Raw genomic sequence first — 21,842 nt, 5'->3', positions numbered from 1 at the left:
CTGCACCACGTGCACACAACACAAGGTCTCCCCCCACTGGGGTTTTTATTCATGAGGACTTTCCAGAACCCTCCATATTCCCACTCGAGGCTCAGGCCCCAGCACCCCACAGTGCAGCCTCCCACAGGGTGTCTGGGACAATCCAAATTAGTAACCCCACCCCACCCCCACCCCCACCCCTTCTCTCCAGCTCCAGACAAAGGCTGTCACTCCTGGGGAAGGTCCTGCGTCTTCCCTGCAGTGGCTCTGGCATCTCCAGGGGGCTTGGCTTCAGGGAAGGTTTGGGGGGGACAGCTGTCAGGCACTGTCGCTTGCTGCTGGCTGCTGTCCCTCTCCTGCCGGTACCTCCTCTGCTCCCGGACGGCTTGTTCTAACAAGGGCAGATTCATTCCTTCCACACAAGTCAGCACCCGGGCCTTCACCACGGAGCCTCCGTCTGAAAGACACAAGCACAAGGCACTGGCAGTGGCTGACACATGGGTCACCTTACGGACGCGTGCCAGCTGTTTCCCCTGGCCTTGCTCTCAGGACTGAATTTTAACAGGATGAGTTGGAGGGATGGCACGTGGGGTCCCCGTAATTTTCTTTCTAGGGCTTCAGAACTGTGGCCCTGCCACACCACAATTAGCACATGTCTGGAACTGAGGCGATAGCCTGAAAATCCCACTTCTGCATGGCGGAAGGGCCAGATCGAGGTACCCTCTACTTCCCTCCTTTGTTGTCTTTTTTTTTTTTTTTCAGTAGGCTCCACCCGTCGCCTTCTTAGTGCAGGGGGCAGCGCGTCAGTCTCATAAAGTAGGCACCACACCCCGCGTGGAGCCCAACGTGGGGCTCGAACTCAGGACCCTGAGATCAAGCGCTGAGCTGAGATCAAGATTCAGATGCTTCACCGACTAAGCCACCCAGGTGCCCCTCCTTTGTCGTCTTAATTCCTGCCACCTGCTCTGTAGGTCCCAAGTGCCTGGAGTTGAAGAGGGTCTCAATCACCATCCTCCTAGTCTAGACCGCTTTCTTTCTTTCTTTTTTTTTCTTTTACTTTCTTTTTTTTTTTTTTCTTTAAGTAGGCTCTACTCTCAATATGGGGCTTGAACTCACAATTCTGAGATCAAGAATTGCACACTCTACTGACTGAGCCAGCCAGGTACCCCTAGACGATTTAAAAAAAAATTTTTTTTAATGTTTATTTATTTTTTTTTTAATTTTTTTTCAACGTTTATTTATTTTTGGGACAGAGAGAGACAGAGCATGAACGGGGGAGGGGCAGAGGGAGAGGGAGACACAGAACCGGAAACAGGCTCCAGGCTCTGAGCCATCAGCCCAGAGCCTGACGCGGGGCTCGAACTCACGGACCGCGAGATCGTGACCTGGCTGAAGTCGGTCGCTTAACCGACTGCGCCACCCAGGCGCCCCTATGTTTATTTATTTTTGAGGCAGAGAGAGAGAGAGAGAGAGAGACAGTGCTAGCAGGGGAGGAGCAGAGAGAGAGGGAGACACAGAATCCGAAACAAGCTCCAGGCTCTGAGCTGTCAGCACAGAGTCCGACACGGGGCTCGAACCCACGAACCGCGAGATCATGACCTGAGCCAAAGTGGGATGCTTAACGGGCTGAGCCACCCAGGCGCCCCCTGGACCACTTTCTTGATTTAACATAGCCTGGGGGCACAATTCAGAATGTTGGACTGTCTAGATTCCAGCCTTCAGCACCGGCAGATAAACTTGTTTGGAACAGGAGGCTGCCTGTGTGTCCTCAGCTTCCACTGGTCCCAGTTCTGGGCTGCAGACAGGGCACAGCCTGGAGAGCAGTGGCCGTGTGGCACTGTCTGGATCTCTCCATCGCTGTAGATGGTTGATTCTCATCACTTGGGCCACTTCAGGAATAGCTGGGTGATGGATACTGATGAATCAAACAGGATACCTGGCAAATGTCACTCGGCACCAAAAGGCTAGACCTTTTCTTGTGACACGTGTAGCCCCACACAGGTGTCACAGAGCAGCTGCCCATGTTCAGGGTGACACGGGACAAGCAAGAACAAAATCACAGCTCTCGTTTGCAATTAAAACCACCTGTACGAAGATTTTATTAGTTAATTGACTTGATTTTGCAGGACTTTCCTTACATGATGCCTATCAGCCCTTCCCTCCCACCAGCCTGGGGAAACGCTCCCTTCTCTATTTACACTGAGGAACACGTTTCTCCCTGTGAATGAAAAATGGTATTAAACATGGAGGTGACCTTTAGAAAGACGGTTACCACACGGGACAAACTGGGTCAGTCCATCAGTCCATCTGTGTCAGTCCGTCTGCAGAAGGTCTCTGTAACTGGGATTGAAAGCATTTGAAGAAATGCTGTAGGGAGGGGAGAACGGCGTTTATACACAAGACGGCCAAGGAGAGAGTCATTTAGGGGAAGTTCTTGGAAGTTTAACGAGCCCAGAGCAACAGAGCCTGGATGAAGACAACGTTGGAAGGCAGTGGGTAGAGGCGTGGGTAGGAGAGAAGGAAGGGGTGATATGAAGAACAGACCTTCTTTCTTTTAAGTGTATTTATTTGGGGAGAGAGAGAGAGAGAGAGTGAGCCTGAGCAGGGGAGGGGCAGAGAGAGAATTCCAAGCAGGCTCTGCGCTGTGGGGCTCGAACCCGTGCACCATGAGATCATGACCTGAGCTGAAATCAAGAGTCGGGTGCTTAACTGATGGAGCCACCCAGGCGCCCCCAAAACAGACCTGCTTTTAGGAAGTTTGCCCAGAGAAGGAGGGCCACAGCGAGGTAGGGACACAGAAGAGGACACTATTATTAAAAAAAATTTTTTTAATTTTACGTTTCTTTAGTTTTGATAGAGACAGAGCACAAGTGGGGGAGGGGCAGAGGGAGAAGGAGACACAGAACCGGAAGCAGGCGCCAGGCGCCGAGCTGTCAGCACAGAGCCCGACGCGGGGCTCGAACCCACAAACCGCTAGATCACGACCTGAGCCAAAGTCACGCTTAACCGACTGAGCCACCCAGGCGCCCCAGGACACGATTATTTTAATATGCAAGAAGCTTGAGGGATTTATGTGTTGAGAAGGAAGAAGCAGCGGGAACAGGTCAAGGACTCGGTTGGGAGAGCAAAGTCCCCACGGAAGGGCAGGCTGTGCGTCACAGCACAGGGGCTGAGCCGCACGGAGGTCGGACCCTTCTCTCTCCCAGACGAGACGCAAGGAGCGTCTGGTGGGTGTGGACGCAGGCCATTTAAGATTTCACCCGGGACATAGGAGGCAAGGTCATCTGCCAAAAGCATGGAGGTGATGAAGCATATGTGTGACAGGTGAGTGGCTGAAAAGATGTTGTGGACCACGGGAGGGTGGGTTGACGGGGACACGCAGAAGGCCCGGTGCGGCAGGACACCTTGAAACCATCATGCTGGGAATCCACAGAGCATGTGAGCCTTCTCCGTCAACAGGTGGGACCCAAGAGGGCGAAGGTCGGGGGTTGATGGAAACGAGGGCGTGAAAGTTCTGCCAGCAAAGGGGCTGCCCTCAGAGTGAGGTGGGGCTAGAGGAGGGGAAAGCGAAGGGCAGAGAAGGTGGGAGAAAAAGGAAGGAGTGTCTCAGGTCCACAGGTCCTGCAGGGCGCTGCAGAGGAGAGAGCAGCAGACAGGTAGGTACGAGGTGGCAAGTTTCAGGTGGCAGAGATGCGGCCACGGGACGCAGAGGTGGGGCAAGAGGCGCCTGCAGGCAGAACCGGTCGGCCGCAGAGAAGGATAAGGATTCACAACGGCAGACCTGAGGAGCCAGCTGGCTGCTGGCACCTCTCTGGGTCTGGCGGCGGCAGTGGCCTGGGAAGCTGACCGGGTGCCACTTGGGGACAGGAGGGGAGCTGTCGTCCTGGGGAAGAGCCAGGTTTCAGGCAAGTCCCATCGAAGGTGAGAGCATAAAAAGGAGTCTTTCAGGGAGGAGGGAAGGTTCTAGAGAACACAACAGGAAGGCTTGTAAGGGAACAACAGTCAGCCGGAAGAAAACCAGGCAGGTGGGGTTTATGGGATTTATGGCGAGGGCCCTAGGGCAGCCCTCTCGCTGTAGGCAAGGTCACCTGCAGCCTAGGAAGTCTAGGGACTCTGGAGCAGCACTGGGGGAAAGCCTACGTCCCCAAACCTCAATCCCTGGGCAGGAAGTCCTTGAGCCCTTAGATGGTGCCCAAAGAACGTGTCACAGCCAGCAGGTTTCTGACACAGCTTCACCTTTTTGTTCTTCCTGGCTAGCTGTGTGCACAAATTTCGGAAAGTGACCTTAAGTGGCCTGTTTTCTGTCATCAGAACTGCTAAGCTTGCCACAGGGCATTGTCTTGTGTCTAGATGACCTTTGTGCCCCAAAGGACTTGGAATCTGGCTGGGACAGGACATACGGAGGAGGTCTGAAAGCAGCCACACAGGAGCATCTTGGTCTATATGGATCAGCGGCCACCTCCACGTTCAGCCCACACTCTGCCCCTCCCCCCCCCATCGTTGTCTTTCCTCCCGTGTCAGTTGCCAATGATGAGCATGTGTTATTCAGAAATTAGAAATTTGGGGGAAACTTAAAAAAATTTTTTTTAGTGTTTATTAATTTTTGAGAGAGACCGAGTGTGAGTGGGGGAGGGGCAGAGAGAGAGGGAGACACAGAATCCGAAGCAGGTTCCAGGCTCTGAGCCACCAGCACAGAGCCCGACGTGGGGCTCGAACTCACGAACCATGAGATCATGACCTGAGCCGAAGTTGGACGTTTAACCGACTGAGCCACTGGGGGGGGGGGGGGGGCTCTGAAACATTTTTTTAAGAAAGAAAAAAATAGACTGTGATGAAAGTAAGGAGAAGCAGTAACGTAGCCAGAGCCTAGGGAGACTGCTGCTTGATCTGAGGCTTGATTATTCAGGTCCAGTTTTGGGGAGCGGGGACGCAAAGACACTTGAGAGTGGTGCTGTCTGTGCTTTCAAAGTGAGTCACGGCGCAGGTGCAACACTGATCGATCCACTTCCGCGGTGCCTGGCTTATCGGGCGGGTGTGGGTGCTGCTGGCTGACTCCGGCTTTGCAACGTTCCAGTCATACTTTCATGGAGCAATGGGAGCAGCCAGTGATAAGATCAATCTTGGCCTAGATTCATTATTTCATCAGGGCTTTCAAAGAGGTGCCTCTCGAAGTTTCTTGCATTTATTGACTGTGATTCCTATCTAAAGAACCTTTGCTTCTCTTCGACCCTGTGCTGTCCCTGAACTGCCCTCAGGAAAAGGCAGGACGGAGAAGGTTTAACGCAACCAGGAGGAAGCAATTGGCCAATTCCAGACCCGAGTTCTCTAATAAATGGCATTTAAAAAAAGATGGGGCGCCTAGGTGGCTCAGTTAGTTGAGCGTCCGACTTCGGCTCAGGTCATGAGTCGCGCGAGGCAGTTCATGAGTTCGAGCCCCGTGTCGGGCTCTGTGCTGACAGCTCAGAGCCTGGAGCCTGCTTCGGATTCTGTGTCTCCCTCTCTCACTACCCCTCTCCCACTCTCTCTCTCTCTCTTTCAAAAATTAAAAAAAAATAAAAAAAAAGAAACCAGAAATATTACAAGAGACTTGGGGTATGTAACCCAAGTCTTTTTTTTTTTTTTCAACGTTTATTTATTTTTGGGACAGAGAGAGACAGAGCATGAATGGGGGAGGGGCAGAGAGAGGGAGACACAGAATCGGAAACAGGCTCCAGGCTCTGAGCCATCAGCCCAGAGCCCGACGCGGGGCTCGAACTCACGGAGCGCGAGATCGTGACCTGGCTGAAGTCGGACGCTTAACCGACTGCGCCACCCAGGCGCCCCCTGTAACCCAAGTCTTTATGCCATATATAGACTTGGGATCTTGATCTGAACTAACCAATTTTTAAACAGCCATGAAGGGGCACCTGGGTGGCTTAGTCAGTTAAAGCATCTGACTTTGGCTCAGATCAAGATGTCATGGTTCATGAGTTCAAGCCACGCACGGGGCTCTTCACTCTCGGCGGGGAGCTGGCTTCATATTCTCCGTCTCTGTCTCTGTGTCTGTCTCTGTCTCTCTCTCTCAAAAAAAAAAAAAAAAAAGTCATGGCGAGGAGGAGAGTGAACATGGACAAATGTATTCTATTATATCAAGAACAGTCAATGTGTTTGAGTATGATGTGGTAATGTTAGAGACCTGCGAGGTGTTTCTGGGTAAACAAAATGATATCAGATTTGCTCTAAAAGACACCAATAAAACAAATAAATAAATGCAGGCAGTGGAGACTCAGGAACCGTAGACTATGGATCCCGGGTGAGTCTGGGTGATGGGTACAGACAGGGAGGTCCATTCTACCATTCCACTCGCGCACATTTGATTTGAAAATATTAAATTAAAAAAATTACATGGGTTGAACTTACACAAGTTTTTTTCCATTTTTCTTCCCACAAGTAATTCTGAACACCCACGCCAGGTCCTGCTCTCATCCTGGCCTGCCGTCCTAAGTTTCAACCCCTCTCTGTATTGGCAAGCAGGCCTTAGCACCCCAGACTCTGTGCAGTGGGCTCCCGAGAGCTCCCAGGATTCACTGCAGGGCTGGGAGTACAGGAGAAAGCCTCAGGTGACCTGGGGCTGCAGTCAAAGTAGAAATCATTTGTGCAAAAGTCCATTGTACCCATTCGCAGCCCCCTCCTGATGCCTCTCTCAAATCAACAGGAGGGCAGGAACTCTGTGAGCTCAAAGGCTTGAGCCTGAATAAAGATTAACTATTATGAAATCAAAGGTAATTAAACATGAACATTAACATTTCTTCTAGTACATTTCATCCAGGGTTAAAAACCACCCTGACTTTTAGAAAGGACGTTGGTGATGTAAAGCAAGAAACATATGTGTTTGTATCCTCTGATACAGCAATTCTATGTTCAGGAAACTAGCCTGAGGCAATAATCAGAAAATGGACAGAGATTAGTGCCGAAGGGTATTAACTGTGGCATTTTTAATATATCTCAATGTAGACAATTTTTTTTTTTTTAACATTTTTACCCTCTGGCTATAAAAGCATACATTTTCGGGGCACCTGGGTGGCTCTGTCAGTTAAGTCTCTGACTCTTTTATTTAAAAAATTTTTTGAAATGTTTATTTTTGAGGAAGAGAGACACAGTGTGAGTGGGTTAGGGGCAGAGAGAGGGACACAACATCTGAAGCAGGCTCCAGGCTCTGAACTATCAGCACAGAGCCCGATGGGGGGGCTCGAGCTCATGAACAGTGAGGTCATGACCTGAGTTAAAGTTGGATGCTTAACCAACTAAGCCACCCAGGTGCCCCCAACTCTTGATTTCAGCTCAGGTCACGATCTCGAAGTTCACAGGTTTGAGCCCTGCATCAGGTTCTGTGCTGACATCACATAACCTGCTTGGGATTCTCTCTCTTTCTCTGCCTTTCTCATTCTCTCTCTCTCTCTCTCTCTCTCTCTCTCTCTCTCTCTCTCTCTCTTTCTCTCTCTCAAAATAATCAATTAAAAACATTTTTAAGGAAAGATTTAAAAAAATCAATATGTTTTCACTGTAAAATGCCAATAAAAATACAAAGAATCCCACAATCCCACCACCAGAAATAACTTCTATTAACATTTCGGTGAATAATCTTTCATATACATAGATGTATGCAAAAAAAAGTATATTAGGGGTGCCTGGCTGGCTTAGTTGGGATAGTAGGTGACTCTTGATCTCAGGGTTGTAAGTTCGAGCCTCACGTTGGATATAAAGATTACTTAAAAATATGTGATCTTACAATACATACATTACAGGGTTGTAAGTTCGAGCCTCACGTTGGATATAAAGATTACTTAAAAATATGTGATCTTACAATACATACTGTTTTGTAAACTTTTTCTTTTTTTCTTTTTTTTAATTTATTTAAAAAAATTTTTAATGTTTATTTATTTTTGAGACAGAGAGAGACAGAGCATGACTGGGGGAGGGTCAGAGAGGGAGACACAGAATCCGAAGCAGGCTCCAGGCTCTGAGCTATCAGCACAGAGCCCGACACAGGACTTGAACTCACGGACCATGAGATCATGACCTGAGCTGAAGTCGGACACTCAGCCAACTGAGCCACCCAGGCGCCCCTGTAAACTGCTTTTTCTTAGTAAGATATTATGAACATATCTTCATGTCAACTGATAAAGATTTACAACACCATTTAAAAAAAATTTTTTTTAATGTTTATTCATTTTTGAGAGATAGAGACAGAGCATGAGTAGGGGAGGGGCAGAGAGAGGGAGACTCGGAATCTGAAGCAGGCTCCAGGCTCTGAGCTGTCAGCACAGAACCTAATGTGGGGCTCGAACTCACAAACTGTGAGATCATGATCTGAGCTGAGCTCAGACGCTTAACCGACTGAGCCACCCAGGTGCCCCTACAACACCATTTTTAATGGCTGCATAACATCCCACTGACTGAATATACTATAATTTCTTTAACCAGTCAACATACAGTATTTTTGTAAGAGCAAAAAATGGAAACAATATACACGTGCAATGGTCATGTGAATCAAGGTACATATAAAATATTATATGGCTATAAAACATTATGTCTACACAAACTTTTTTTTTTTTTTAACGTTTATTTACTTTTGAGACAGAGAGAGACAGAGCATGAACGGGGGAGGGTCAGAGAGAGAGAGGGAGACACAGAATCTGAAGCAGGCTCCAGGCTCTGAGCTGTCAGCACAGAGCCTGATGCGGAGCTCGAACTCACGAACCGTGAGATCATGACCTGAGCCGAAGTCGGACGCTTAACCGACTGAGCCACCCAGGCGCCACTACACAAACTTTTAAAACCTGGGGAAATGTTTACAATGTACATGAAGCCAAAATGACCAGATACGACATTACATAGTATGATATCAGCTGTGTAAAGGAAGATGACACAGGAATGGCCAGAGACCGAAGCAAAGAATTCATTCTAGTACCTAGGTTTTAAACAACAACCTTCGGCAAGCCTGAGTGGCTCTGTCGGTTGAGCGTCCAACTTCAGCTCAGGTCATGATCTCGCGGTCTGTGAGTCTGAGCCCCACATCAGGCTCTGTGCTGTCAGCACAGAGCCCGCTTCGGATGCTCTGTCCCCCTCTCTCTGCCCCTCCCCTGCTCTTGTGCACACACACGCACGCTCTCTCGCGCTCTCTCTCCCTTTCAAAAATAAACATTAAAAAAAAAAAAAAAAAAGAGCAACCTTCGACACTTGATGCCTGGGAGAGATTCTCCCAGGTTGCTGATACCCTGACTTCTTGGCCTGTTATTCTAGCCCCATCCTCTCTGAGCCTTGGTGTTCTCACCTATGAAACGGCAACAGTTAAGACTCAGTTGAATACCGGTGGGCAGATTCACAAAGATTTAAGCAAACTACCTAGTACCAAGCCTAGCACATGGTAAGCCTTCAGAAATTAATGGGCTCTCTCCTCTCTCACTTCCGGAGAGCAGGTCCACTGAGCTGGATCACATCCGTTTCCCACGAGTCCTTGAACTGGTGGGCTGGTTTAGAAGGAAAGTTAACCCCGGTGAGGGACTCTTGTTGGGTCAGAAGCCAGGCCCCATCCTGACTGAAGACTGTTCCACTTGAGACCCACAGTGAAAAGAGTGTGTGAGGCCACGACTCACCCTGGTGCTCGAGCTCCCCAAGGACAAGATACATGGAGTCCACTTGGGCTTGGAACGGCTCCACCAGCTTGGTACACACCAGGATCTGGTGCTCGTCAGATCCATGCTGAGCCCTCAGGGTGACTCGGGACTGAGTCATGTCATAGAGGCACAACCTGCAGGTCAGGAAAAGCGTGATCATTTGTATCCACACACAGAACTAACACTAAAAGCTCAAGAGGTTCCGGGAGCCCCATAAATCCAGGGGACTCTGGTCAGAGATATAAAAATGGCAGCAACAAGTCGGAAAATTGTTTTCAGTCTACGTTGTTAAGATACGAATTCCATGCATTAAGAGGCATTTGTTTAAAGAGTGTTGGCAAAAGTATACACTTATATAACCACCACCCCAATTAAGATTTGCCACATTTCAGGGTGCTTTGGCACATTTGTATCACCCCCAAAAGTTCCCTTGTGCCACTCTGAAATCAATCTCCTCATCTCCCATCCCAGGCAACCCACTGATCTGCTTTTGGTCTCTACAGATGAATTTTTCTACTCAAGTACCTCATATAAATAGAATCAGAACAATATGTATTCTTTTGTGTCTAGCTTCTTTCGGTCAGCATAATGGTTTTGAGATTCATTTATGCCGTTGGGTAAATCAGTGGTTTATTCCTTTTATTGCTCAGTAGGACACCATTGAAATTATTAAAAATAATTTGTTTGGGGTGCCTGGGCAGCTCAGTCAATTGAGCGTCGAACTCTTGATTTCAGCTCAGGTCATGATCCCTGGGTCATGGGATAAAGTGTGGAGCCTGCTTAAGATTCTCTCTCTCTCTCTCTCTCTCTCTCTCTCTCTCTCTCTCTGCCCTTCTCCCACTTGCACGCATATGCGTTCTCTCTCTCCCTCTCTTAAAAAAAATAAAAGTGTAGGGGCGCCTGGGCGGCTCAGTTGGTTAAGTGTCTGACTTCGGCTCAGGTCATGATCTGGCAAGCCTCATGGGTTCAAGCCCTGCATTGGGCTCTGTGCTGACAGCTCAGAGCCTGGATCCTGCTTCGGATTCTGTGTCTCCCTCTCTCTCTGCCCCTCCCCTACTCGTGCTGTGTGTCTCTCTCTCAAAAATAATCATAAAAAAAAAAAAAAAAAGAAACTGCCAAATTGTTTTTCAAAATGGTTGTGCCATTTTGCACCCCACCCGTAACATCTGAGGATTCTAGTCACTCCGAATCCTTGCCAGTACTTGGTATGGTCAGTCTTTTTAATATTAGCCATTCTACTGGGCATGAAAATACCATATCATTGTGGTTTTAATTTGCATCTCCCTGGTGACTAATGATGTTGAGCATCTTTTCATGTGCTTATTGTCCATTTGAGTGTATATACATATATATTTTTTAATCGTCATATGCAAAATTGTTCACTTATTGGTAGGACTGCTAATTGTTATGTATATCTGCTTTTAGGAAGTGCTTCTTCAAGCCTTTTGCCCTCCTCTGTTTGAACACTCTATAACATATGGTCTTCCCTTCCAGTTTTACTTGGGTATAACTGACATACAATAAACAATACACATTTAAGGGACAAAATTTGACATTTGACATCGTACACACTTGAGAATGAAGACAGGAACGTATCATTTTCATCTCCCTGAAAAGTTCTCTTGCCTTTTTGTAACCTTCCTACATGCCACACCCAGGGAACTCCTGCAGGCAACCGGTCTCCTTTTTTCCACGATAGATTACTTTGCATTTTCTAGACTTTTCTATAAAAGGAGTCATACAACATGTAACTTGGGGGGGTGGGCTGATTTCCTTACTTCAGCATATTTATTTTGAGATTCATCCGTAACAGTGCATGTTACAATAGTTCACTCCGTTTTACTTCTGAGTAGTATTCCATTGTGTGGATACACGATTTATTTATTCACTCAAATGGACATCCGGGATGCTTCTAGTTTCTGGCTATTACAAAGAAAGCTGCTATAAACTGTGCACAAGGGGCGTGTGGGTGGCTCAGTAGGTTAAGCGTCCGACTTCGGTTCAGGTCATGATCTCGCGGTCTGTGAGTTCGAGCCCCGCGTCGGGCTCTGTGCTGACAGCTCGGAGCCTGGAGCCTGCTTGAGATTCTGTGTCTCCCTCTCTCTCTGCCCCTCGCCTGCTCGTGCTCTGTCTCTCTGTCTCTCTCAAAAATAAATAAAACATTTTAAAAAATTAAAATATTGTGCACAAATCTTGGTGCAGACATGTTTTCATTTCTCTTGAGTACATGCCTAGGAGGAGAATAGCTGGATCATGATAGATATATGTTCATATACACACACACACACATATGTATATATATGTGTGTACATATATATATAAATATAAATACATATATATATACATATATATATTTTTTAATTTAATCTCTTATACCCAATGTGGGGCTCGAACTCATAACCCTGAGATCATAAGAGTTTCATGCTCTATGGACTCAGCCAGTCAGGCACCGCATGAGATACATGTTTACCTTTTAAATCTTTTTTCTTTCTTTCTTTCTCTTTCTTTCTTTTATTTTATTTATTTATTTATTTAAAAAAAATTTTTTTTTTTAACGTTTATTTATTTTTGAGACAGAGAGAGACAGAGCATGAACGGGGGAGGGTCAGAGAGAGGGAGACACAGAATCTGAAACGGGCTCCAGGCTCTGAGCTGTCAGCACAGAGCCCGACGCGGGGCTTGAACTCACGGACCGCGAGATCGTGACCTGAGCCGAAGTCGGCGGCTTAACCGACTGAGCCACCCAGGCGCCCCTTTTTCTTTTATTTTAAAGAGAGAGAGAGAGAGAGAGAGAGAGAGAGAGAGGGAGAATCTCAAGCAGGCTTCACACTCAGTGTGGAGCCCTAAGCGGGGCTCGATCCCATGACCCCAGGATCATGACCTGAGCTGAAATCAAAGAGTCAGACGCTCAACCAACTGAGCCACTTAGGAGCCCCTGTGTAGCTTTTAAAGAAACTGCCGAACTGTTTTCCAAAACAGTTGTACCATTTTACATTCCTACCAGGAGTATGTACAGGAGTTCCAGCATTTGGTTTTGTTAGTCTTTTTAAAATTTTTTAAATAGTTTATTTATTTTTGAGAGAGCGCGAGAGAGCAGGGGAGGGGCAGAGAGAAGCCGGGGAGAGAGAGGGAATCCCAAGCAGGCTCCACACTGTCGTCGAACAGCCCAATGTGGGTCTTGAACTCATGAACCATGAGATCGTGACCTGAGCCGAAATCAAGAGTTGGACCCTTAACCAACTGAGTCACCAGGCACCCCCATGTTATTAGTCTTTTTAAATGTAGCCACTCTAGTGAGTGTACAGGAGCATCTCATTGGCTTTTTCTTAAATATATTTTTAAGTTTATTCACTTGTTTTGTGAGAGAGAGAGAGAGAGAGAGAGAGAGACAGAGAATGCCAAGCAGGCTCCACACTGTTGGTGTCAAGCCCAATGCAGGGCTCACACTCATGAGCCTTGAGATTATGACCTGACCTGAAATCAAGAGTCAGATACTTGGGGCACCTAGATGGCTCAGTCAGTTAAGTGTCCAACTCTTGATTTCAGCTCAGGCTGTGATCTCATGGTCTGCGAGTTTAAGCCCTGCATCAGGCTCTGCACTGACAGTGTGGGGCCTTCCCGGGATTCTCTCTCTCCCTCTCTCTCTGCCCCTCCCCTGCTTGCTCTCTCTCTCAAAATAAGAAAGAAAGAAAGAAAGAAAGAAAGAAAGAAAGAAAGAAAGAAAGAAAGAAAGAAAGAGAAAGAAAGAAAGAAAGAAAGAAAGAAAGAAAGAAAGAAAGAAAGAAAGAAAGAAAAAGAAAGAAAGAAAGAAAGAAAGAAAGAAAGAAAGAAAGAAAGACATCCCTTAAAAATTTTTTTTTTTCAACGTTTATTTATTTTTGGGACAGAGAGAGACAGAGCATGAACGGGGGAGGGGCAGAGAGAGAGGGAGACACAGAATCGGAAACAGGCTCCAGGCTCTGAGCCATCAGCCCAGAGCCCGACGCGGGGCTCGAACTCACGGACCGCGAGATCGTGACCTGGCTGAAGTCGGACGCTTAACCGACTGCGCCACCCAGGCGCCCCAAGACATCCCTTTAAAAATAAAGTCAGATGCTTAACTGATTGAGCCACCCAGGCGCCCTTCATCGTGGGTTTTAATTTGCATTTCCCTAATGACGCTATACACATGTTGTGCGAACACACACCCATTCTCATATTCATGTACATACATACACGTGAAAACGTGTCAAGTAATCACCAAAAGGTTAGCAGTGGCTGTCCAGACAGTAAGTGGCATTACATGTGTTTTTGCTTGCTTTCTTTATACTTTTAGGGATGGTCTACATTTTGTACAATGAAAATATGCTAGGTTTTTAGCATTTAGGGGCGCCTGGGTGGCTCAGTCGGTTGAGTGTCCGACTTCAGCTCAGGTCATGATCTCACGGCTCGGGGGTTCGAGCCCCATGTCGGGCTCTGTGCTGACAGCTCAGAGCCTGGAGCCTGCTTCGGATTCTGTCTCCCTTTCTCTCTGCCCCTTCCCTGCTTTCTCTCTATCTCTCCCTCTCTCAAAATAAATAAACAAACAAACATTAAAAAATTAAAAAAATAAAATAACTAAACAAGGGGCGCCTGGTTGGCTCAGTCAGGGAAGCATACAACTCTTGATGTTGAAGTCGTGAGTCTGAGCCCCATGTGAGGTGTAGAGACTACTTAAATAAGTAAAACTTCTAAAAACATCAAAAAAATTACTAGGCAAAATTATAATAAAACTATTTTAATTAGTGTTTTTCTGTCGGGGGTGGGGGTGACGAATGGAAACATTCCCCCGACTACGTGAAAAAACCATTCTGACCTTCCGAATGTTCTCAGTGTGCCCCCGTCGGGAACTTGGCCAGCACTGACTTCCCAGGGGAAGTAATAGATCCCAGGTTTGGGCAGCATCTCAAAGACCAGAGGTGGATTTCTGAGGATTCCTGACAAACCAAGCAGAACACAAGACTGAGATTAGCAGGTTCCCGAGACCAGCCACACAGGAAAGGCTAGTTCCAGTGGGTAGCAGTTTAATAAAAAACAAAATATTTCGGGGTGCCCGGGTGGCTCCGTCGGTTGAGTTTCTGACTTCAGCTCAGGTCACGATCACACAGTTCGTGGGTCTGAGCCCCACCTTGGGCTCTGCTACACCTCGGAGCCTGGAGCCTGCCTCAGATTCGGTGCCTCCCTCTGTCTCTGCCCCTCCCTCGCCCACACTCTGTCTCTGTCTCTCTGTCTCTCTGTCTCTCTCTCTCTCAAAAATAAATAAGAACACTTTAGGGCGCCTGGGTGTCTCAGTCAGTTAAGCGTCTGACTTCGGCTCAGGTCATGATCTCGTGGTCTGTGAGTTGAAGTCCCACGTCGGGCTCTGTGCTGACAGCTCGGAGCCTGGAGATTGCTTCAGATTCTGTGTCTCTCTCTCTCTCTCTCTCTGCTCCTCCCCTACTCCCACTCTGTCTCTCTCTCAAAAATAAACATTAAAAAAATTTTTAATGAATAAACACATTTAAAAAAAATTAACACTTAAAAAAGTGAAAAATCAGATTTTTGATAGGTTATGCATTCACCAATTTTAAAAAACAAAACAACATAAAACACGATCTACGTGGAAAAGTGTTGTCCCACCCAAATCCCTATGCAACCCACTCCCTCCCCGATCCCCTGAAGAGGGGTCTGTGAAAGGGCAGAGGGTGACACACAATCTCTGTGGTGACTACTGAACCCTGCCATTGTAGTATGGCAATCACAACAATACATAGAGAAACGAGCATGGCTTGTTCCTTCCACTTTATTTACAAAAACATGCCGTGAGCTGGATCTGGCCTGGGCTGACGTTTGCCAACCCTGGCCCTTAAATAAAACCAGTTTTTGGGGCACCTGGGTGGCGCAGTCGGTTGGGCATCCGACCTCGGCCAGGTCACGATCTCGCGGTCCGTGAGTTCGAGCCCCGCGTCGGGCTCTGGGCTGATGGCTCAGAGCCTGGAGCCTGTTTCCGATTCTGTGTCTCCCTCTCTCTCTGCCCCTCCCCCGTTCATGCTCTGTCTCTCTCTGTCCCCAAAATAAATAAACGTTGAAAAAAAAAAAAAAAAAAAAAAAACAGTTTTACTCATTTCTTATGCACCCTTCCAGTGTTGCATTATGCAAATAAAAGTAAATATAAGTAGATATTTATTTCCCCCCTCCAGTATACATGCTGTCTCATATCTTGATTTTTTTCACCTGATATATTTTGACATTCTCTCCTAGGTGTACATAAAGGGAGTCTTCACTTTTTAAAAATCACCTGTTTATTTTTGAACAGTTTTAGATTTATATTTAAAAAAAAAAGGGGGGGGGCGCCTGGTGGCTCAGTCAGCTAAGTGTCCGACATCGGCTCAGGTCATGATCTCGTGGTTCATGGGTTCGAGCCCCACGTCCGGCTCTGTGCTGACAGCTCAGCACCTGGAGCCTGCTTCGGATTCTGTGTCTCCCTCTCTCTGCCCCTTCCCCAGCTCACACTCTGTCTCTGTCTCTGTCTCTCTCAAAAATAAATATTAAAAAAAAATTTATAAAAAAAAAAAAAACCTGTAGGGGCACCTGGGTGGCTCAGTTGGGTAAGCGTCCAACTCGTTATCAGCTCACTTCTGGATCTCAGGGTCTCGAGTTCGAGCTCCACGTTGGGCTCAGTGCTGGGAGTGGAGCCTATTGAAAGAAAAAAAAAAAAACAGCAACCCTGTAAAGATAGTACATCATACCCTGTTTTCCCTCTAATTAACATCTTACATTAGTACGACACATTTGCCACTATTAATGAACCTCTATCAATATGTTATTAACAACTCAACAACATACTTTATTTGGATTTCCTTAGTTTTTTCCCTAATGTCCCTTTTCTGTTCCACAGTCCCTTCCGGAATGCCGCATTACATTCAGTTGTTATGTCTCTTTAGACTCTTCCAGGCTGTGATAATTTCTCAGACTCTCCTTGCCTTTTGACCTTGAGAATTTTGAGGTATTTTGTACTATGACCTTCAGTTTGGGTTTTGTCTAATGTCTCTCATGGTTACACTAGGGTTACGAGTTTTTGTTAGTAATTTTAAAAAGAGAAAGGGAAGGGGCACTGGGGTGGCTCAGTCGGTTAAGCATCCGACTTCGGCTCAGGTCATGATCTCACGGTTCACGAGTTTGAGCCCTGCATGGGGCTCTGTGCTGACAGCTCAGAGCCTGGAGCCTACTCCCTTTCTCTCTGCCCCTCCCCCATACATGCTCTGTCTCTGTCACTCAAAAATAAATAAAAACATAAAAAAAAATTTAAAAAGAGAAAGAAAAGACCAGTTATATAAGTGATGTAATAACGATACTATGGACATTCAGCAGGCTTCTTAGGATGACACATTATACGCGTTTGCATGGCAAGATCTCCAAGATCTATCATTAGGAAAAAAAGTAAGGAGCAGGCGTTTACATCTAATATGTACATCTGCATATGTGAGAGCAAAAGAACACTCCAGAGTTCAATGACCGGAGGACCGTGAGGATTAATGACAAAGGAATCCTGAAGGTGACAGCTTCAGCTATTTGACAGGATGCGTCAATGGACATACAAACAAAGAAATTTGTAATTATATCTTCCCCAGTAAGATTCTTGGAAAAACCAGAGGACACAGCTTTAGTGCAGAAGTTTATGTTACCTAGAAACTTGCACAATTGGTTTCAGGACCTCTAACGTGGGGTTCATCAGGAGTGTTGTTGGTCAATGTTCTAAGGTCATTTCAAGACAGCGTGCAGAACAGCAGCACAGGGGCAACTGGCCAAGGCCCCATCCTATTTTGCCCTAAGTGCCGATGTTCTAATCACTGTGACCAGGGAGCAGAGCCGTTCCTGTCCCCAGAAATGAGAGAGCCCCCTAATCATCTCTGGCATGAGAGAGAAGCAAAAAAAAACAAACCAAAAAAAACCAAAAGTCAGCCGTAAGGGGAAAATGTTGTGGTTTCTGTTTTGGAAGAATGGGGACAATTCTGTCCAATCTAGCAAAAAGGTGAAAACTTAGAATCTTGTAAAAAGTAATTTTTCTGCTCTCAGACACCACATATACTATACGCTGTAAGTAACCACATCACTAAATTTATTATTATTTTTTGAATTGTCGTACAGTGGAATTGACTCTGGGGAGGGGGCATGCGCTTTTGTAAACTTTAACCTCATTGATTTTTTTTCCAACAAAAGTTGCTATGTGTTTATTAAGACATGTCTGTTAATTTACAAAGCACAGCGGGCTCACCAAATCATTATCTGTGTATCATCAGACATTCAAGAGAGTTTCTGAGTAGGTATGTCAGGACTGGCTTTTCTTGTGGCTCAGCAGGATTTCAAATTTCAATGTCTTTAGAAGTCTGAGTACTGGTATAACCTGTACTTGAGAGCCTTCCCTTTTCATTGCCCAAGGCAAAATACCCACTTCTGGGAGAAAAATCCATGGTATGAACAAGAGAAATCTTCTTATTCTTCTTTTTTATTTAAAAAAAAAATTTTTTTTTAACATTTATTTATTTTTGAGACAGAGAGAGACAGAGCATGAACGGGGGAGGGGCAGAGAGAGAGGGAGACACAGAATCGGAAGCAGGCTCCAGGCTCCGAGCCATCAGCCCAGAGCCTGACGCGGGGCTCGAACTCACGGACCGCGAGATGGTGACCCGGCTGAAGTCGGACGCTTAACCGACTGCGCCACCCAACTGCCCCTTCTTCTTTTTTAAAAAACAACTGGGAAATTAGAAAATACCATACGGGAAGGATGGGAAGGATAGTGACCCAGTGTGACTGCTTCTTCCTTTTTTTTCTGAAGCAATTGCTAAGATTTCTGCAGTAGGACTGAAGGACAGAGAAGTAACACCCAAAACCAAGATCATTACAGCTTTTATCAGCTTTGGGTTTCCTTCTAGGGGATAAGAATCTTGATCGTATATGTTTACTACTCCACAATTGGAAGAGATCCCCGGTTTATTATAAAAAGATAAGAGTCAGGAACAGCCAGATGGAAGAGACGTGTGGAGCAAGGTATGTGGGAAGGGGCGTGGTGCTCCCATGTTGTCTCAGAGCACCACATGTCCCCCACCTGGGCTTGATCACCAACCCTGACTCATAAATGTTTGTAAAGTTACAATTCTTTGCTAGCTTATATTGCAGAACGAACCTTCAACTTTAAAGTTCAAATTGCATCAGGTTGTTTGAACTTTGGCCTCAGAAGATTCTATCACATGGGGATTGCTACAAATTTTAAATGTAACCTCAAGGAAGTGAATTTTACAAAAACAAAATAAAAGGATTGTGTACCGTGTCTTTAAAAGTTTTGCAATCACCAGAGTAAAAATGTATCCAGAGAAGAATCATCAATGAATGTTACATGTACTGGGTAAGAGTCTGATGAGGAACCACAGAGTCCAACGTGGTGCCCAAACTCATCAACCACGAGATCATGACCTGAGTTGAAGTCAGATGCTTAACTGACTGAACCACCCAGGTGCCCCTACTGTAGATAGTTTTTTAAGAAACATTTGAATTGATTGCAATGATGACAAGAAATTTGTGCTAATATTTCCAAGTGTGATGATGATATTAGGATCATGTTAAAAATAGTTTAAAGATACATCCTAAAAGTATTTATAGGTGATAGGATATTGGATTTACTTAAAATTAATGTGGTAGGGAAGTGGATGGAATTATAGTGGAAAATTATTGGACCTGGGGGAAAAGTATATGGGGTTTGTTGTATTATTCCTTCTACCTTTGTACGTTTGAACTTTTCCACAACAAAATGTTTAAAAATGTAAATCAGATCACATAACCCCAATGAAAATCTAAAAGCTTCCTATCATAAACTCGTGTTAAAATTGAAGATCTTGGGGCATCTAGGTGGCTAAGAGTCAGTTGTCGGACTCTTGATTTTGGCTGTCATGACCCCAGGATCGTGGGATCGAGTTTTTCATCAGGATCCTTGCTGAGCAGTGAGCCTGCTTAAGATTCTCAATCTCTGTCTCTCTCTCTCTCTCTCCCCCGCTGCCCTTCGCCCCCACTCCCACTCTGTCTCCAAAAAATCAATAAAGTAAAAAATTGAAAGTCTTTTTGTTGGCCCACAATGCCACATGGCGTTGGCACCTGGCCTACCTTTCTGCCCTTGTTTACCACCACACCTCCTCTAGCTCGCCCTCAGGACCTGCACACTTGCTTTTCCTCAGACTTGAGCAGTCTTCCCCAGACCTTCACGTAACTGGTTTTCTTTCCTTACTTTGGCCCCACCACATCCTCCTCTTCCTCGGCGAGGCCTTCCCTGTCGACCCTCTCCAAATTCTCATTCTCCACCACCCCCAGTCACTCTATCCCCTTAGCTTCTTTATTTTCTTTCATTCCAGTTTACTGAATAATACAATTTCAAACAGTGGGATTTGTTTACTTGTTTAATGCCTCTGTCTCCCACTAGATTACCAGTTCCAGGAGGGCAGGGTTTCCTCTATTCCTCAGAGTCTCTCCTGTGCCTAACACAGCACCTGGTACAGTATTAAATATTCACTGAACAGGTGAATGTATTCATGAAGAAAAGACCATCTACCTCCACATTCAGCCTGGACACAGAGAACCCAAACCACATCTTACTGCCTACATTAACGGGACTTTGTGGTCCTACGCTTCCATTAGCATTTTTTTTTCCTTTAAATACTTTTCCTGAATGTCCAGCCTATGCAAATGGTTTGACCATCAATAGCCAGTTTGCCCGCTGAGATGATCTGAATTCTCTTGCCTTGATGTTTCCACCATTTTTCCACGGTCGTGCATCAGTTCTTACCCAACCCTGAAGTGAACGACATGCCTTAAACCAAATTTCCAACTCACCATAAATTCTAGCCTTACCTTCTCCTGAGGCCCTGCCAAAGCTCTGCCAAGTAGTGCTCTCCCTTACCTGAGTAAGCCATCACCTCACTTTTGTCTTATATTGTTACCTTGGTGGTATTTGGAAAGCCAGCTTCTGACAAGAGGAGTAAAATCCAAACACAGTAGCCAAACTAAATAATAGTTTAATGTCTGGGGGGATTAAAAACGTAGCAACAGTGGCTGTCCTGGTATATGGGGAACAGAGACAAAAGGAAAGATCAGTAATAACTATCTTGCCTTTATCTATCTTGATTAGTGCTCCCTTAAATTGTGTCCCAAGGGGATGCTTCACTTACCTTAACCTATTCCCAGGATTACTACTAAAAACTGATGTAATAAGTAACAGAGAACGGAGTGCATAGTTTTAAAACCCAATGGATGAGTAGCTTGCTTTAAGTTACAAGGGTAAATTAGGGAGAGATAAAGAAGGGGATGGTGTACTATGCTCGATCCTCATTTATCGTGGTATGAAGTCAAACGTTAACTAGAAGAAATCAGGAACTAGCATGTAAGTATTTTGTTTAGCAATTTTTTTAGCAATCAGAATTAAAAACACAACTGGTTGAAGGGGGCTGCCTCTGAGGATGGGGAGCTTTCTCATTACAAATTCTCGGATACTAGGTACCCTAAACGTGGGCAACTGTTACTTTGATGACGACGATGATAACTGGGAAAACAAAAAAGTCCGGATTCCAAGACCTTTAAACTGCCAGCTCGGTCACAATCTGGTCCACACCCACCCCACAGACAGGGAGCAGCGCCGGCAATCCCATACTCAGCTCCCCGAAGCTTCAGGCAGCAAGGATGCCATTATCTTAACACAAGATAACTGGAGTCTCTTCCCAGTGCGACTTTTGTTCTAGTCCCTTTTTCTTCCTCCAACCTGGAAGGGCTCGGGGAAATCCTACGACAACCCACCCCAACAACGTCGCACGGCCGACAGACTCAACCCCGCCCGGAACCTTGGGTCCACCTTCCCACCTCATTTCTGGGGAGGCCTTTGCAGGCGGACCCGGAAGCGGCGGGACCGGCAAATGCTACGGCGCAGGCGCACTCCTCCTCAGTCGCGTCGTCCCGCCCCTTCCCAACCCCGTCGCCAACCTGTCCGGGCGTCGCAGCGGCCCTGGGTTCCCTCTTTTCGCCCCGCGCGGTCACGTGACGAGGGAGGGGCGGGTTAGCGGGAGCTCCGCGCTTCTTCCTCCAGGGCAATTTCTGGCTCGTCTTCCGGGGTCCCCTTCCCTGGGGGCCGCCCTAGGACTTCCCTGGACGAGAGCGGGGGGCTCGTCCGCCCCC

The 21,842-nt window shown here is 46.4% G+C and overlaps 1 protein-coding gene across 2 annotated transcripts; it reads right to left on the bottom strand.

Annotated features, from left to right (window-relative positions):
* Nucleotides 1-21: 21 nt before the first annotated feature.
* Nucleotides 22-21,643, bottom strand: TEN1 (TEN1 subunit of CST complex). 2 transcript variants are annotated; one of them, XM_043585618.1, is made up of 5 exons: nt 21,531-21,643; nt 16,224-16,328; nt 14,470-14,590; nt 9,615-9,769; nt 22-436 (listed from the first exon to the last, which is right to left on the bottom strand). In XM_043585618.1, exons 3-5 carry the CDS (start codon nt 14,556-14,558, stop codon nt 207-209), a joined length of 474 nt encoding a protein of 157 aa, XP_043441553.1. In that variant the 5' UTR covers nt 14,559-14,590; nt 16,224-16,328; nt 21,531-21,643; the 3' UTR covers nt 22-206. The 2 variants fall into 2 exon arrangements, with proteins under 2 accessions (XP_043441553.1, XP_043441554.1); XM_043585619.1 differs by lacking the exons at nt 14,470-14,590; nt 16,224-16,328 and having other exon boundaries at nt 173-436; nt 21,531-21,640.
* Nucleotides 21,644-21,842: the final 199 nt, after the last annotated feature.

The sequence above is a fragment of the Prionailurus bengalensis genome, chromosome E1 (genome assembly GCF_016509475.1).
Source record: "Prionailurus bengalensis isolate Pbe53 chromosome E1, Fcat_Pben_1.1_paternal_pri, whole genome shotgun sequence".
Lineage (NCBI taxonomy): Eukaryota > Metazoa > Chordata > Mammalia > Carnivora > Felidae > Prionailurus > Prionailurus bengalensis.
Note: the sequence above shows the minus strand (reverse complement) of the source record. Positions and strands in the feature narration are given on the sequence as shown.

Bases quoted from the DNA above. Each gene is read 5' to 3' on its own strand.
- TEN1 (XM_043585618.1), bottom strand. From the start codon at position 14,558: ATGCTGCCCAAACCTGGGATCTATTACTTCCCCTGGGAAGTCAGTGCT. The intron at 9,770-14,469 runs GTCAGAATGGTT...CCTGACCTGCAG, and splicing joins ACACTGAGAACATTCGGAAG to GTTGTGCCTCTATGACATGA. The intron at 437-9,614 runs GTGAGTCGTGGC...TGTGTCTTTCAG, and splicing joins TGGGGAGCTCGAGCACCAGG to ACGGAGGCTCCGTGGTGAAG.